Source organism: Schistocerca nitens, chromosome 5 (genome assembly GCF_023898315.1).
Source record: "Schistocerca nitens isolate TAMUIC-IGC-003100 chromosome 5, iqSchNite1.1, whole genome shotgun sequence".
NCBI classification, from domain to species: Eukaryota; Metazoa; Arthropoda; class Insecta; order Orthoptera; family Acrididae; genus Schistocerca; species Schistocerca nitens.
The window spans coordinates 882,394,620-882,412,952 of record NC_064618.1 but is presented as its reverse complement, the minus strand read 5'-3'; the positions used below and the strand labels follow the sequence as shown (position 1 = coordinate 882,412,952).

General features: G+C 38.9%; 1 protein-coding gene across 1 annotated transcript in view; it reads left to right on the top strand.

The window, feature by feature from the left end:
* Window positions 1-18,333, top strand: part of LOC126259578 (nuclear pore complex protein Nup205) — a 325,077-nt gene that overhangs the window by 177,561 nt on the left and 129,183 nt on the right. The window contains exons 14-16 of the mRNA XM_049956486.1: window positions 8,993-9,202; window positions 9,302-9,484; window positions 10,583-10,830. Of these exons, the coding sequence (XP_049812443.1) occupies window positions 8,993-9,202; window positions 9,302-9,484; window positions 10,583-10,830 (641 nt within the window). The remainder of the gene's footprint in view (window positions 1-8,992; window positions 9,203-9,301; window positions 9,485-10,582; window positions 10,831-18,333) is intronic.

Genomic DNA, 18,333 nt, shown 5'->3' with positions numbered 1-18,333 from the left:
AATTTTTACCACATTCTCTGTACATTTGTAATCACCACCTGAAACTTTGTTTTTTCTTTCCACCCCTGTTTCCTACCTCCCATTTTCTCAGGCAGTATACAAAGACACTTCTCCACATTAAAACATAGTATCCAAACACCCTCAAATATCCAAAAACATCTGTTTCTCAATCCCCCTCCCCTGCCCCTGTATCTTTCTCCATACACACCACAGTAGTTCTCATGAAACATTCAAAATTAGTGCCACACTAAACATAAGACAACAAGTGAGCAGTGACAATATCTTAGCACCTCTCAGTGAGCGTGAATATGTAAGTGTCTGCTCAAATCTTGTAATGTGGAAAATGTGTATGAAGTAAAGGTGTGAGTGAAATTATATGAAGTAAAGGTGTGAGTAAAATTACATAAAAATGAAAAAATAAGAAAAATAAAAAGCTGTGTGAAAACAGCTTATGCAATAGCAGTAGAAAATGATATCGAGAGAAGGTACAAGTACAGTAACGTACATAACCACTACCCATGAAAAAACATTTCAAAAATACACTAGTTGTTTCATAATTTTTTGGCAGATGACATGCTGTCAGAATGATAAGTAAGGGGCACAAAAAGGACCTGTAAAAATGCATTTTCACTAGCAATGTAATCTTCAGGCGAACAATCAAAATAAACAGACAAAATGCACATGTCAAAATTTTTTGGCTTTTAGTAGATAAATTACCATAAATTTTGTATTACATTTTACAGAAATAAATTTGACACACAGAAGTGACACGTAGGTGTCAAGCCTTTTGCTTAAGTTTGTTGTTTCTAAAGATGTAACTCCTCACTTGTCATTGATTCTAGATCAATCCATCAGTGATGAAATTGTGGTGGGGAGGGAGGTCATATTTGACGTCTTGGAAAATTGTGTTAAGGGGACCACACCCTGCATATCTAACCCATGTTAATTTAGGCAAGTTTCTGACCCATTTCTGAAAAAACTATTTGATGCAGGACCTTAATATTTTTACTGTATGTTGCATCATGCTAATAGTCAACTGTACTAAAATCTACTTTATCCACTTTATAGTTTTTAAGAAATGCTTTTTTGAATTTGTTGTTGTTGTGTTGTTGTGGTCTTCAGTCCTGAGACTGGTTTGATGCAGCTCTCCATGCTACTCTATCCTGTGCAAGCTTCTTCATCTCCCAGTACCTACTGCAACCTACATCCTTCTGAATCTGCTTAGTGTATTCATCTCTTGGTCTCCCTCTACGATTTTTACCCTCCACGCTGCCCTCCAATGCTAAATTTGTGATCCCTTGATGCCTCAAAACATGTCCTACCAACCGATCCCTTCTTCTAGTCAAGTTGTGCCACAAACTTCTCTTCTCCCCAATCCTATTCAATACCTCCTCATTAGTTACGTGATCTACCCACCTTATCTTCAGCATTCTTCTGTAGCACCACATTTCGAAAGCTTCTATTCTCTTCTTGTCCAAACTAGTTATCGTCCATGTCTCACTTCCATACATGGCTACACTCCATACAAACACTTTCAGAAACGACTTCCTGACACCTAAATCTATACTCGATGTTAATAAATTTCTCTTCTTGAGAAACGCTTTCCTTGCCATTGCCAGTCTACATTTTATATCCTCTCTACTTCGACCATCATCGGTTATTTTACTCCCTAAATAGCAAAACTCCTTTACTACTTTAAGTGTCTCATTTCCTAATCTAATTCCCTCAGCATCACCCGTCTTAATTCGACCACATTCCATTATCCTTGTTTTGCTTTTGTTGATGTTCATCTTATATCCTCCTTTCAAGACACTGTCCATTCCGTTCAACTGCTCTTCCAAGTCCTTTGCTGTCTCTGACAGAATTACAATGTCATCGGCGAACCTCAAAGTTTTTATTTCTTCTCCATGAATTTTAATACCTACTCCGAATTTTTCTTTTGTTTCCTTTACTGCTTGCTCAATATACAGATTGAATAACATCGGGGAGAGGCTACAACCCTGTCTCACTCCTTTCCCAACCACTGCTTCCCTTTCATGCCCCTCGACTCTTATAACTGCTATCTGGTTTCTGTACAAATTGTAAATAGCCTTTCGCTCCCTGTATTTTACCCCTGCCACCTTCAGAATTTGAAAGAGAGTATTCCAGTCAACATTGTCAAAAGCTTTCTCTAAGTCTACAAATGCTAGAAACGTAGGTTTGCCTTTTCTTAATCTTTCTTCCAAGATAAGTCGTAAGGTCAGTATTGCCTCACGTGTTCCAACATTTCCACGGAATCCAAACTGATCTTCCCCTAGGTCGGCTTCTACCAGTTTTTCCATTCGTCTGTAAAGAATTCGCGTTAGTATTTTGCAGCTGTGACTTATTAAACTGATAGTTCGGTAATTTTCACATCTGTCAACACCTGCTTTCTTTGGGATTGGAATTATTATATTCTTCTTGAAGTCTGAGGGTATTTCGCCTGTCTCATACATCGTGCTCACCAGATGGTAGAGTTTTGTCATGACTGGCTCTCCCGAGGCTGTCAGTAGTTCTAATGGAATGTTGTCTACTCCCGGGGCCTTGTTTCGACTCAGGTCTTTCAGTGCTCTGTCAAACTCTTCATGCAGTATCTTATCTCCCATTTCGTCTTCATCTACATCCTCTTCCATTACCATAATATTGTCCTCAAGTACATCGCCCTTGTATAAACCCTCTATATACTCCTTCCACCTTTCTGCCTTCCCTTCTTTGCTTAGAACTGGGTTTCCATCTGAGCTCTTGATATTCATGCAAGTGGTTCTCTTCTCTCCAAAGGTCTCTTTAATTTTCCTGTAGGCAGTATCTATCTTACCCCTAGTGAGACAAGCCTCTACATCCTTACATTTGTCCTCTAGCCATCCCTGCTTAGCCATTTTGCACTTCCTGTCGATTTCATTTTTGAGACGTTTGTATTCCTTTTTGCCTGCTTCATTTACTGCATTTTTATATTTTCTCCTTTCATCAATTAAATTCAGTATTTCTTCTGTTACCCAAGGATTTCTATTAGCCCTCGTCTTTTTACCTACTTGATCGTCTGCTGCCTTCACCACTTCATCCCTCAGAGCTACCCATTCTTCTTCTACTGTATTTCTTTCCCCCATTCCTGTAAATTGTTCCATTATGCTCTCCCTGAAACTCTCTACAACCTCTGGTTCTTTCAGTTTATCCAGGTCCCATCTCCTTAAATTCCCACCTTTTTGCAGTTTCTTCAGTTTCAATCTGCAGTTCATAACCAATAGATTGTGGTCAGAATCCACATCTGCCCCAGGAAATGTCTTACAATTTAAAACCTGGTTCCTAAATCTCTGTCTTACCATTATATAATCTATCTGAAACCTGTCAGTATCTCCAGGCTTCTTCCATGTATACAGCCTCCTTTCATGATTCTTGAACCAAGTGTTAGCTATGATTAAGCTATGCTCTGTGCAAAATTCTACAAGGCGGCTTCCTCTTTCATTCCTTCCCCCCAATCCATATTCACCTACTATGTTTCCTTCTGTCCCTTTTCCTACTGATGAATTCCAGTCACCCATGACTATTAAATTTTCGTCTCCCTTCACTACCTGAATAATTTCTTTTATCTCGTCATACATTTCATCTATTTCTTCATCATCTGCAGAGCTAGTTGGCATATAAACTTGTACTACTGTAGTAGGCATGGGCTTTGTGTCTATCTTGGCCACAATAATGCGTTCACTATGCTGTTTGTAGTAGCTAAACCGCACTCCTATTTTTTTATTCATTATTAAACCTACTCCTGCATTACCCCTATTTGATTTTGTATTTATAACCCTGTAATCACCTGACCAAAAGTCTTGTTCCTCCTGCCACCGAACTTCACTAATTCCCACTATATCTAACTTTAACCTATCCATTTCCCTTTTCAAATTTGCTAACCTACCTGCCCGATTAAGTGATCTGACATTCCACGCTCCGATCCGTAGAACGCCAGTTTTCTTTCTCCTGATAACGACGTCCTCTTGAGTAGTCCCCGCCCGGAGATCCGAATGGGGGACTATTTTACCTCCGGAATATTTTACCCAAGAGGACGCCATCATCATTTAATCATACAGTAGAGCTGCATGTCCTCGGGAAAAATTACGGCTGTAGTTTCCCCTTGCTTTCAGCCGTTCGCAGTACCAGCACAGCAAGGCCGTTTTGGTTAATGTTACAAGGCCAGATCAGTCAATCATCCAGACTGTTGCCCCTGCAACTACTGAAAAGGCTGCTGCCCCTCTTCAGGAACCACATGTTTGTCTGGCCTCTCAACAGATACCCCTCCGTTGTGGTTGCACCTACGGTACGGCCATCTGTATCGCTGAGGCACGCAAGCCTCCCCACCAACGGCAAGGTCCATGGTTCATGGGGGAAGTTTTTGAATTTATTAACAAAAAATATTAATTTTTTCTGCAGAAAATATTTTTTTTAAAGTTCCTAATGGGGGAATATTAATGAGTGTAGTACCAGAGGTGGCTTTTTATGTTATGCAGAGTCTCTGAAAATTTCATTCATTTATCTATGATAGTTTCTGATATAATGAGGCATGTGTACTGAAAATTTTAGTTTGTGGGAAGTTGACTTTAAAGAAAAAACTTTAAAAATTTGTTACTTACAGTTAATTAAAACTGTCCTGCTGCATATGATGGCCCTTCTTTGGCCTCTAGCAGGTCTTCCAGCTTCTTTTTTTACCTTCCTGGATGTTTGTCTTGCTTTCTTGACCATATTGGATACAGACCTGTCTGCATCGGCTATCCTCATTTTATCACAGTGTTGCAACCCAGTGCTCAAATTTTCGCCAGGATTAATTCCCAGCTTTTTCAACACCCAACACTTTCCAATATTACCACAATTGAATGTACTAACAGCATCATGAACTCCTAGTTCCATTGTATGCATGCCTACAAATACAGTTTTAGGAAGGCGGTTCCAAATTATGCTGTTGGAACATTCATTTGGGTTCTGTGTCTGCCCATGCTGACATTTCCTTAGAAGGTCAGGATGAGCCAAGTCTCTGAAAATAGGTTTAATTGCTGTAATAACAGTAGCAGGAAGAGAATGCCGGTGAGAATAAGATTCTCCAGTTGCCTGAGCCCTATTGTATTTGCACCACAACTTTTCTCCTGACACAATCCATGACTAGGCTTATCATCAATAGAGGACTTATGGAAGAATATGGCCCAAACATCTCTCTTCATTGCCTCCAAATTTTCTTTATTTCTCGCATTTGCCTGCCCATAGTATACCTGCAAGTTTTCTATTTCAGTTTTAGTTAACCGACCCTGTCCGGTCAAAAATTTTCCATCGTCTAATTTTTATCCTCTCATATCAACAGTTAGTTTTCTCAGCCTTGTTCCCAAACGTTTTTGAACATGGCCTACACATTCGATTTTGCTAATAATGGCATCTCTATATGGCTTAGAGTTCACCACATTGTTGTATGCCTTACTGTGACCATCACACAAATATTTGGTGTACCGTATACCTCTTTGTTTCTATGGTGCGATGAAATATTTGTTGTGCTCCATGAACTTCCATACCGCCATGTGTTCCTCTAAAATTAGCCACACAGTTGTGTTCTTCATGTTCATTGACTTTACGACATTTGCAATATTTAGACATTATCTCCACATCAAACACTTTACTGGTGTCTACACTCGTGGCAGTCACTACTCCATTCAGAGAAGTATGTCCTCTTTTCTGCCAACTTCCATCAAGTGCAACTGCAATATCCGAACATCCATCATTTTCTTCCACTGCTTCTCTAGCAGACAGTTTCATGCTTTCCTCACTGACCTCACATACAGCTTTCTCTAATATTGCAGTCAGTTTTTCAAATTTATTTGGTGGTTGATGTAAAGGGCCATTTTCATCTGAATTTGAAGACCTCATAAAAGAAATCACAGCAGAGCATTCAGTGCAAATTAAATCCAAGGCAATTGCTAGGCCTTTTCTCCCACTGGCACTCTCACAAATTTTCACACTCTGTGACTCACCACACTGTCTACTTGTACAAGTTTAGAAATTACGTCTGATAATATTCTCAGATTTATAATAATGTTACTGCAACCCTTGTTGCTTACGGTAAATTAGTTGTAACTCTCTTGAAATGGTGAGAGCTTCTTTGATGATGCACTTGTTGAAGAATTACAATTAGAAACATTGTTGCCAGGCAACATAACCTCTTGTACAGAAAGCTTTCTAAACTTGTTTCCTCTAAATTGTCGTTTCTTGAAAATGCCTTTACGTTCCATCATCTTCAATAAACACAACAAAACACACGTAAACAAGCAGTGCAAACGTAAGTATAACAACTATTTGCAATCACACTTGAACAAAACTAACCACGTGTTTGAAAGCGTGTTGTTTACAAGCAGCAGAAACAAAAGAATACCGACCGTTGCATTCCAAGGATAGCCAACACGCTTGGGAGTAAAAAAAAAAATCCTAATGTGCAATGTAGGGGATATAAAGGTCTAAAATATATGCAGAAAAGTGGGTGTGGCACATAAACACACGTGGTAGGAAAATGCTCTTTAAATGCTCGAAAAAAAAAATTTCCAGCAAAATTCTTTTAGAGTACTTAAATAAAACCATAATCTATTGAAATATGATGAAAACCGAAAATCGATTATTTTCAACCTGTACGACGGTGTGGTCCCCTTAAGATCGTGCATTGCTTAGGAGAGCCACAGAAGACAAAATTTTGAAGGGGGAGTATGGCAGAAACTAAAAGCAATCTTAATTTCATTGTTCATCATATTTTGTAGTTACTGTGCAGTTCCTAACAATCCTTTCTGTGTTTGTTGGACCATTCATACAATATAATTTAATGTAATATCGTGTTGGTCCTCTTTTTGCCTTGCATAGTGTAGCAATTCGAGATGGCATGGACTCAATAAATTGTTGGAAGCCACTTGCAGAAATATTGAGCCATGCTGCCTGTGTAACCATTCATAATTGTGAAAGTGTTGCCAGTGCAGGATTTTGTGCACAAACTGACCTCTCGATTACGCCCCTTAACTGTTCAAGGGCATTCATGTCGTGTGATCTGGGTGGCCAAATCATTTGCTCGAACTGTCCAGAGTGTTCTTCAAACCGATCGTGAAAAACGTGGCCCAGTGACATGGCGCACTGTCACCTACAAAAATTCTATCGTTGTTTGGGAACATAAAGTCGACGAATGGCAGCAAATGGTCTTCGAGCAACCACACACAACCTTTCCAGTCAGTGATCAATTCATGTGGACCAGAGGACCCAGTTTGTTCCATGTAAACACAGCCCACCCCATTATGAAGCCACCACAAGCTTGCACAGTGCTATGTCGACAACTTGGGTCCGTGGCTTCATGGGGGTCTGCAGTACGCTTAGAACCTACCGTCAGTTCTTACCGAAGGAAATCGGGACTCGTCTGACCGGGCCAGGTGAGGAACTGCAGGCGACGTCGTGCTGTTAGCGACGACACTCGCACCGGTTGTGTGCTGCCAAGCCCATTAATGTCAAATTGAATCTCACTGTCCTGACGGTTATGTCCCTTGTACATCCCACATTTAATTCTGTGGTTATTTCACGCAGTGTCGCTTGTCCATTAGCACTGACGACTCTGCAAAAATGCCACTGCTTTTGCTTGTCGAATGAAGTCTGCCGCCTACTGCGTTGCCCGTGGTGAGAGGTAATGCGTGATATTTGGTATTCTCTGCACACTCTCGACACTGTGGATCTCGCTCGGAATATTGGATTCCGTAATGGTTTCTGAAACAGAATGTCCCCTGTCCCCAAGTCCGACTAGTGTTTCGTGTTCAGAGTCTTTTATTTCCCATCGTGCGGCCATAAACACATTGGAAACCTATTTACGTGAATTACCTGAGTACAAATGACAGTTGCACCAATGCTCTGCCCTGTCACACCTTGTGTGAATGCTACTACTGCCACCAATATGTGTGCATATCGCTGTCCCGTGATTTTTTTTCACCTCAGTGTAATTTGAATGCTTCTGTTAAGAATTCACTGATGAAATAGTATTCTTCACTAATTAGCGAGTTTGCTTTCTTCAAGTCTTCTCATTTCAGCTTTATTTTTGTACGTTTCAGCCTGTCTTTAGCATGACAGTTTCTTCTCTTCTTAACAAAGACTTGTTGAACCGAGAAATTAAATTTAAAAAACCTCCTTGGGCTTTGTTGGAAACATGAGAAGACTTTAAAAATTCGCATCACTGCAAGATCGTGCGTTCATACAAGAAATTGAATGATTGCCAAGAAGTATGAGATTTTATTCAGTTTTAAGAGAAGCTATAAATGTTATCAATTTCTTTGAATCTGACATTTGTTTCCAAGTAACAATCAACAAATAGAAGAAGAATACATAGTTTGTTGTAGAATCGAAATGTTGTGGTTGAGTAACAGTTGATACAATTACTGCATTCTGGCTAGTCAGTGCGCTGTATGTGCAGTATAAGAAGGTTGTGAGATGGCTGATGGGAACACTTTACTTGACGGAAACTGAATGACATTGACCGATATTGAGTGATTCCTGACAGCTCCTGATTTGATTTAGCAGATAACTCTGTGTTCAGTGCATCTGCATCTACAGAATCAGAGTTGGCAAACTGAGTTAATGATCACTGAAACGTTACATACAACTGGGTCCAAAATTGTCCTATGTGTTGACCTGTTAGACCCATTAAACGTAGTGTTGACTTAAAAATCGGTAGCAATTGGAAAACAATTAACACCAATTAAGACTGTTGAATTTCTGTTGACTTGGTTGCTTTCTTCAGCCACAGTGCTGTGAGAGTCTTATGTAGATTGAATGTGTAGTAGCATGAATGGTGACTTCGACATTTATGTGAAGTGTTGCCTTTCAGTGTTGATTTTTCAATTATCTTGCAAGACTGATAATGACAAATAATGTCAAAAACAAAGATAGTTGCTTTCTTGCTTGGCAAAAACTGAATATTGTGGAATTTGTTTTTCAGACTGAACTGGAGGAGATAGAGTCCCGTAATGAAGAATACCCCCTGACACGGGCCCTTCTAAGTCTTCTGGACGTGTTGACCGACGTGCCCATCCCTCGGCTCCTTGGCTTAGGAACTAGGGCTCCAGGCTTTGACCCGTACTTGAATTTTGTCATCAACTCTGTATTTCTGAGGTTCAATACTCGCATATATAAAAATCCGAAAGAGAAGGTGAGTTGTACAAATGCTCTGCCAATTCTTTTTACAGTAGCTACTAGTTCGAAGAAATATTTCTGTTCTCTCTATTTTATACACGTTCTTTTATTTCAGTGGGAAGTGGCTAAAGGATGTGTGAAATTATTTGTGAAACTCTTATCCCAGTATGAACCACAAGAAGAAGATTTCTCGCCACAATATGTAGACCTTCAGTCTGGAGGCTCATCACAAGTTAATCCGCCCCCTGGATATCACCTAATGGTTAATTTGAATTCCAAGACTGAGTTGCTACAGCGAGTAAGTACTTGGTGAGAAGTGGTGGAAAATTCTCTCTCTCTCTCTCTCTCTCTCTCTCTCTCTCTCTCTCTCTCTCTCTCTCTGTGTGTAATATGTAACCCCTATTGCAGTAGACACGAATCAGAACAACTCTCCGTACTTGTTGATTCTTTAAATTACTGTTACTGTCGTAGTGACACATATATATGTACACATAAAAACATGTAATAAATCACACTGGTCATTGCTCTGTGTGGACTGCCGGCCGCGGTGGTCTCGCGGTTCTAGGCGCGCAGTCCGGAACCGTGCGACTGCTACGGTCGCAGGTTCGAATCCTGCCTCGGGCATGGATGTGTGTGATGTCCTTAGGTTAGTTAGGTTTAAGTAGTTCTAAGTTCTAGGGGACTAATGACCACAGCAGTTGAGTCCCATAGTGCTCAGAGCCATTTGAATCTGTGTGGACTGCCTGGGCACTGTGTAGTCTACGGTAAGCAGCATGTCAGTATGTCTTTGAACTGCTGTTCATTGAAATACCAGTAAAATTGCCATTTTTTTATATAAATGAGTTGGTCAGTTCCAATACATGTGATGCCACAAGAAATAAATTTTGTAGGTGCCACAAAAATGTATTATATCCCAGAGAATTGTTGATTGTCCACTCACTTCTAGAAGTTTATGAATATTCTGTAATCAATAATTGGGAGGGGGGGTTTGCCAGTGCCCCTTCCTGCGGAGGTCTACCGCTTGTATGTCTTTCTCACTTCCACAATACTAACTCCAGTCCCACTGCCAAACATAATTTGTTTACTTTTTACAGATCACGCTGCTGGGTTGCTAAGGATCTTATTTGCATATGGGAGTTCTGTGCAGTGCTACCATGTCAACAATGTAATTCACTTTTGTTTTAGTTGTTTGTATGATTTTGATTTGGAGATGTTTTTATTATTTTCCCCCTCTCATATGTAAACAGCTGTACTATACAGATAACATGTGTGAGCTCATTACTTTGATAATTTTAATTTTTATGTTTCAAGGAAATAACAGTAAGGAATATTGTTTGTTGGTTTACAACAATGTTTTTCAAGGCATTTATTTGCAGGGCTTTGCTCTTGTCCGCAGATACTGTTTCTGATTGAAGAGGGAGTACAAATGTTGGATTCATTCATACCATTCCCTGGAAAAGAAGCATTGGAAGCAAGCCTGGAAAGCTGTTTAGCTTTACTTGATCGAACTTTGGTTTTGCAACCTGCTTTCTCAGCATTACTGAGTACAGCATGTACTCCTCTTCTTATTCCTGGTCTAAGCCGTTTACTTCTGGATGTGAATCCACGCAGTGGACAGACTGACTATTTGTTGCTGATAACCAAGTGAGTCATAAAAAATTTTCTAGAAATGTGGTGCGTTAAGTTTGAATGTTGTAGTGAGTACGAGCTTTCAATTTATTTTTATGAGACACATTTTCCATTACAGCTAATGTAAATAGATAAAAGTATTCCTATCAAATAATGAAAAATCGATGATTGGATGTAACAATATTATGAAAAGGAAAGTTGCTACTCACCATATAGCGGAGATGCTGAATCACAGATAGGCACAACAAAAAGACTGTCGCACATAAAGCTTTCGGCCAGCGAGGCCTTCGTTAAAAAACACACACACACACACACACACACACACACACACACACACACACACACACACGTCTGCAGTCTCAGGCAACTGAAACCATATTCCGAGCAGCAGTACCAGTGCATGATGGGATTGGTGACTGGATGGGGGTAAGGAAGAAGCTGGGGCAGGGAGGGGGGAAGGGATAGTAGGGTAGGGGTGGTGGACAGTGAAGTGCTGCAGATTTTTTGTTGATATCAGGTAATGCAGCACACTTTATAAACAAATTAAAAGTATTTTGAGTATTTGTGAACCTGCTTAGGGTTATTTAAAAAATTACAAAGAAATTGATGCAGTTTTTTTTTTTTTTTCCCAAAATGCTTCCTCAAATTGAGGTACCATTTAATCCAATATTATACATTTGAAGGAGACCAAATTTTTACCAGATATGCATGACATGATGGCTGAGGTACTAGACCTATTTAATTCCACCTATTATGTATTTTACAACGATAAAAAATATCACATCTTACATTTTAATTTTTATATTTTTTTTACTAATGAAAATGTTATTGTTTCTATAATTTATTTGATTCTGCAATAAAGCTTAGGTCTACTACATAAGTATGGACTATTACAAGCTACAGAAAAAAATTAGAGCAATGCATTATGAACTTCAGCAAATATTTGTATCTGAATCCTGAAAAATACAACTTGCGAGAAATTGCGAATGAAGATATGAGTCCAATTAAACTGTGCCTCAGAACATTCCTGAACCATAGTCATCATCCTGCAGCATATCTTCCTCTTGGGATTCCAGTTAGCACTTCTTGCTTCTTTGGTAACTTGAAGAGCTAATCTTCAGCTTCAGGCACCCGTTGTCTGTCATATGCAAGTAATTGATATTCCATATTAGAGCCACGTTTTATGCCTAAATTTCTCAGGACTTCCAGCCATTGAAACATATCACTGCATCTAGTACACCAACTTTTAATGTAGTTAGTCCTACAAAAACATTCGTGGGTAATCTTCCCCATATGCAATGGTTGAAACTTTCATTTGTATTCTGATTGCCCCCCATGAAGACATTTACTAAGCAAAACAGGGTCACTCAGGTATCTAAAAATTGCTTTTATTTCATTCATAGTAAGCTCAGAAAGAGAATGCTTATGATGGTATATTTGACCACTTTCTTTTGCTTTTTGGTAGCCACACCAAGAATCTGCTTCTTTAGGGCAAGGTCCATGAACAGGATGGTCATCTGTGGACAACTTATGAAAGTAGGTGGCCCATACAGCTTTCCTCATTGCTGTAACATCATTCAGAGGTGCAGTTCGTCTAATGGCCAGTCCATAATTACTCTGATGAAGGTATATTTCAGTCTCTGTCAATCTGCCTCAGCCAGACAGAGATTTTCCATCAGATAGCCACTTTCCTTTCATTTCTCTTTGTAGCTTCCTCAATCCAACACCCGTCGTCTTTTGAACATGTCCACAACACTCTAGTTTTGTTACCAAGGTATCACCATAAACGTTGAACTCATTAATTTTTTTGAAAGCTTTGGAGTCCCCATCGCCTAGGTGCTTCATATATCTAACGTTATAAATGGGCACCAACCTCTGAAATATTTTTAGAGCTCCATCACACTCCATACCTCCACTGTAACAATCATATCTTAGAACACTGATGTTCAATCTGTCCTTCAATATGTCCTTCAGTGTTACCATGGCAGGTGTGGTAGTACTTAGATAAGCACTCAACATCAACTACTTTTCCATTCTCCAGAGAAGTAGCACTTACTACACCATTCAAGCAACAATGTCCTCAACGTTGCCATGTCCCATCAAGTGCAACAGCGATGTCCCTGATTCCACTAATATTTACAGTTTCTTCTACTGCACATTTCATAGATGCTTTAGACACAACCTTCAAGGCAACTAAAAGTATTTTTATGTACTTCCTGAACCTACTGGGAGGAGGAAGAAGGTCCATCAAACCAAAAAACGTTTGAGCAGCCTTTTTTTCTTATTGTGTGCATTGCATGCACTAACTTCAAATTCACATCATATGAATTATACATAGTGTTCGAAGTCATTTTCGAGGTAGATTTATTGCAGGATCTACACAGAACTACTAATTTTGACGCTAAACCCTTCCTGCTACTTATTCAGTTATTTCCAGACAGTCTACACCATCACATTGTTTGATTTCGCCACTTCCTTTATCAAAGAAGATAAGATGCCCACATCAACAACAAAAAATCCTCTGCAAACAGTGTCATTGTTGACACAAAAATTTGAATCCTCTGGAGGCGTGCCATGTGGGAGTTTCTTCCCTGAAGAACTGATACATAGGTTTCTTTCAGCAGTGGGGCTTGCTTTGTTTGTGAACTAGTTACCACGGAATTTCCTTTTATAGAATTTCTTGATGCGTGACATAGTTCGTATTTATTGCACACTAAAGGATATTTACTTCCACAATATAAGCAGCACTTGGGCAACAAACATTCAGTAACACGTGAACATCATTTACAGACACTAGGAACTTGCACTGTTACCAACATATACAATATATCATACGTATAATCACCGGAAACAGAAAGTTCACAGTTCTTTTCGAAATAATACTGGTTTAAATATGTCTGCTTGTGTCTGTATATGTGTGGATGGATATATGTGCGTGTGTGTAAGAGTGTATACCTGTCCTTTTTTCCCCCTAAGGTAAGTCTTTCCGCTCCCGGGATTGGAATGACTCCTTACCCTCTCCCTTAAAACCCACATCCTTTCGTCTTTCCCTCTCCTTCCCTCTTTCCTGATGAGGCAACAGTTTGTTGCGAAAGCTTGAATTTTGTGTGTATGTTTGTGTTTGTTTGTGTGTCTATCGACGTGCCAGCGCTTTCGTTTGGTAAGTCACATCATCTTTGTTTTTAGATATAATACTGGTTTCTGTTACAGAAATAAAGGGGGTGTGGCAGCATACACGACCGTAACTTTAAAATTTGGTATAAATGTATATATCAATGAAATCAGGAAAGACTATAGAATTTAATAAAGTCATAAAAAATTTCGATTTTTTCCACCATTTATAAGTACCATGTATCCTTAAAGTAATATAATTTACAGCCACAAAGCTCAGCAACCAGTGAAATGGACAAAGAAATGTTATTTTGGGTGTTTCAATAGTTGTATTGTAATTTGTGTCCTGTCAGAGTAAGTACTAGCCAGATCATCTCCCTTTGTAAATTCAAAATAAATAAATGCCATGTGGAATGGTAGGATTCTATGTTTCTCATGTTTGTGACTCGCATTCTATACTAGAGTACCTGTTCCACTTTGATTCATAGTTCATTTCTGTACTAGTGTTCACATTTTAGAATGTTCATTCACATATTGTTAGCTTACACATAGGTAATGGTGCCATTACAAGAAATATACGTTTATAAGTCTTTGCATCGTATTTACTCGACACTGTGACTGCATACTGGTTGCTTTTATTTGCAGTTTATCTTTACTTTATTGCAGTTGTGGGTATAGTATGTATCATTATACATTTTCTTGGGCTTAATATTGGCTTTCTGTTCTCCAATGTGGGCAAGGTCACTGAAAAGCCCAAGGAAAAAGCCAGGACAGAGCAACAGACTATCCCAATTTAATTTTTATACTTCATACGTTTCAAATATACAAAAAAGGAAATATTTCATAACCTTTTGTCATTTGTAAATACCTGAAACAGTGACTAAGCCAGTGCTTTAGAAGAAACATATTTCTAGCAGTTTTGCTGCTTTAGTAATGAGTTTTGATAGGAGTTAAGATGTTAGGGTACATTATTTGTTTGTAGAGAAATGTTTAAAGATGTTTTCTCACGCAGGAGTGATAAATCTTCGAATCAATACTTCGTGTCATATAAAATACTATTTTTCTCATTCGAAACAGATATTTGATCTTTGATCATTTACAGAAAAGAAATTTTGAGTTTAAATGGCAGATGGTTTTTGTCAGAGTATACAACAGCTGTTTATCGCTGTTTGCTGCCGGTTTGTCTGCGTTGTCTGGAACACGTCGCTACAGAGTCAAGGTACGCCTGGCTGGAACACAGTGTTGAGTGGTGATGTCAGGACTGTCAGACCTGTAGCTGCTTAACCAGGGTGCCAAAAGCCCTAGCCATTTAGACGTCCTTTCCCTCGATGGTGTCCTGCTCGGTAGGACAGCTTCTCTGAATACATATGTGTAATTGAATTAACATGGCAGTATTAAATTCTGGCAAAATACAGATGTTTTCTTGCAAGGGAATAAAAACACATAACTGTTAGTTGTTATTGTTAAGTACAGTGCCAGTCCTGTTGGTATTTGGTCACATTTCATGTCTTTTTACTTTCCTCTTTAGTCCATGGTACTGTTGCTTGTGATCACTCGCTATGTCAATGCTTACACAGTTTGCCGTGTACCCATATATTCATCATTCCTATTCAGCAGTATACAGTTTTGTCACTGGTAGCCACTGCATTAGTGACCAACTACGGGTGAATGACTGCACGCTATACACTGTTCTGAATGTATCTTTCACCGTGTCTGCACTTTGCTCTTCCTTTTAACGTCTGTCGTGAAGCAGGAATTTACATTGTTGCTCGCATAGCAACTCGTGTCTATTCCAAAAGTACTGACTGTGGATTTTTGTCCATAATACCACTGCCTTTTATGTTTAATTTGTTTTAATTACACTCTTATATTACACCTTTCGTGTCCCAGATTTAAGCAGAAGTGTAAGTGAATACTGTTTTTAAACCTTCACTGCTTTTCACGGTCATTCCTTTTGTGGTTATATTGACATACTGATGAAAATTCAATATCACACATTGCTGTTACTAACCACTGTTCATAAACAGTTGCAGTTTCAACAAAATTTCCTTGTTCACTATGTCACTATCACATTTTGTACAAAGTTCATGTTAGCACATAATTTTATTTCCTGTTACTTGTCAAACTAAAAATTCCTTTTTACATAATCTCATCTACATTATGGTATATCTTCTGTGTGTACATTACTTCCTTCCTGCACAGCACTTCATGTCACAGTTTTGAAGCAACTGATCCTCAGGACTTGTCATTCAGCCTCTGGCCTTCTTTTACAATAGTCTTATGATTTAATCAAAAATTAGAATAAAATATATTTTTTGTTTCTAAGTAATATTACTTTATAGGACTGCAGTGCGTGTTTTCACTACATATTCTAATCACATTACTGTTCTTATCCCTTGAGAATGTTTTTATTTCATCCTCAAAAATTGAAAGCTTAGCATGCTCCTAAAGGCATGACTCTCTGTTTATCACATCCTTTTTTTTTCTACGACAGTACATGAGATGAGTCAGTGCTTCTAAATCCTTAGACAAGTAGTGTTGTGCGTAGTGCTTATGTGCAGTATCAGTTTAAAAAATGACTCTTCCTCTAACCTCTTTACACAGTTGTTATTAATTTTAAAAATACAAGAAAAATTAAAAGATCTGTTTACAGATAACATTTGCTTTTGGGTAGTATCTTGTTGATCATTGGATGTACTTTTGTAAATCCTTGTAGTCACAGGATGGAGTAAGTAGCATGACAATGTCTTGTGTGGTGCTACCTTAATATCATACATATACCCTTTTATTATTCCTGAAAGTTCAGGAAACACATTAATCTGTCCAGTTAACAACAGAGTTAGTTCACTTTGCTGCTTCATGGCTAAGTGGTCACATTCTTTCACCTTGGAGCTAACGAATTTGAGCTCTCTAGGTAGTCTTCATATTCTGTTTTCGGGTAATAATAATCTCTGTTTGACAAGTCGCTGCTGATTTTCAGTATATTTGTTGACTTGCATCTCACCTGGACACGTTGACTGTATTTGCCATGTATCTCCTTTGTTTTTTTTTTTTTTTTTTTTTTTTACCGTCTCCAGTACTGTTCTTTTTCCTCTATTCTCAGTGCTGAATTCTCTGCTTGAGAGGTATATCTTGCCCTCTCCCTCTCACAGGAATTCACGCTCCAGGATGCAGGTTATTGCCAGCCCCTTTCACTACCAGAAAAGTGCACAATAGAGCTTCTTTTTGAAGTATTACCTTAGTTTTCACTTGGTGCTTTATTATTTGTGACTAAGCACCAATAGTGCCTGTCACCTTAGAATTTTGTCCTGGAAATGTGAGTAGTTTGTGGGCCTGACTTACCTTTTTGAAAAAAATCATAACTTAACACAGTAACGGATGCCCTTGCATCAATAATTGTACTCCCAGGTATGGCTAATATTTTTTGCCTCGGCTACAGCTGGCTCTAATACAGCATCATGTTTTTTACATGTTCCACTTCTGACCAACAGTTCTTGTTCTGTACCGGTGCCCTCATTGACCCTCACCATATCTGTAAGTTCATTGGAGTTATTAAGTGTCCCATGACAGACAATAAAGAATTTATTGTGGTCGGTCTAGTTTGTTGAATGCCAGAAACTTGGAAGGCTATCGTCTGTCACCTATATTACCCTGATTCTGCCAAGTTTGAGCATTTTGGTTTGTACCTTGTGCTTGGTTACTGTTGTCATTCCTAGTCATACCATTGTTATTTACAGGTGACCCCTGATTTTGGTTTCATTGCATGGGATATCCATTCTACTATTGGTGTATCCATTTAGTGTTACCATTGTAACTTGCATTGAACCTGTCATCATGCCTATGTTCACTGTTAAACTGAGGGTGACTATTTGTATCCGGTGATCTTCCATTGTTGTTGTTGTTGTTGTTGTGGACTTAGTCCAAAGACTGGTTTGGTACAGCTCTCCATGCTACTCCATCTTGTGCAAGCTTCTTCATCTCTGAGTAAATACTGCAACCTACATCCTTTTGAATCTGTATAGTTTATTCATACCTTGGTCTCCCTCTTATGATTTTTACCCTCCGTGCTTCCCTCCAGTACTAAATTGATGATCCCTTGATGCCTCAGAACGTGTCCTACCAACTGATCCCTTCTTCTAGTCAAGTTGTGCCACAAATTTCTCTTCTCCCAAATTCTGTTCAGTACCTCCTCATTAGTTATGTGATTTACCCTTCTAATCTTCAGCATTCTTCTGTAGCACCACATTTCAAAAGCTTCCACTCTCTTCTTTTCTAAACTATTTCTCATCCATGTTTCACTTCCATACATGGCTACACTTCATACAAATACTTTCAGAAAAGACTTCCTGACACTTAAATCTGTCCTCGATATTAACAAATTTGTCTTCTTCAGAAACACTTTCCTCG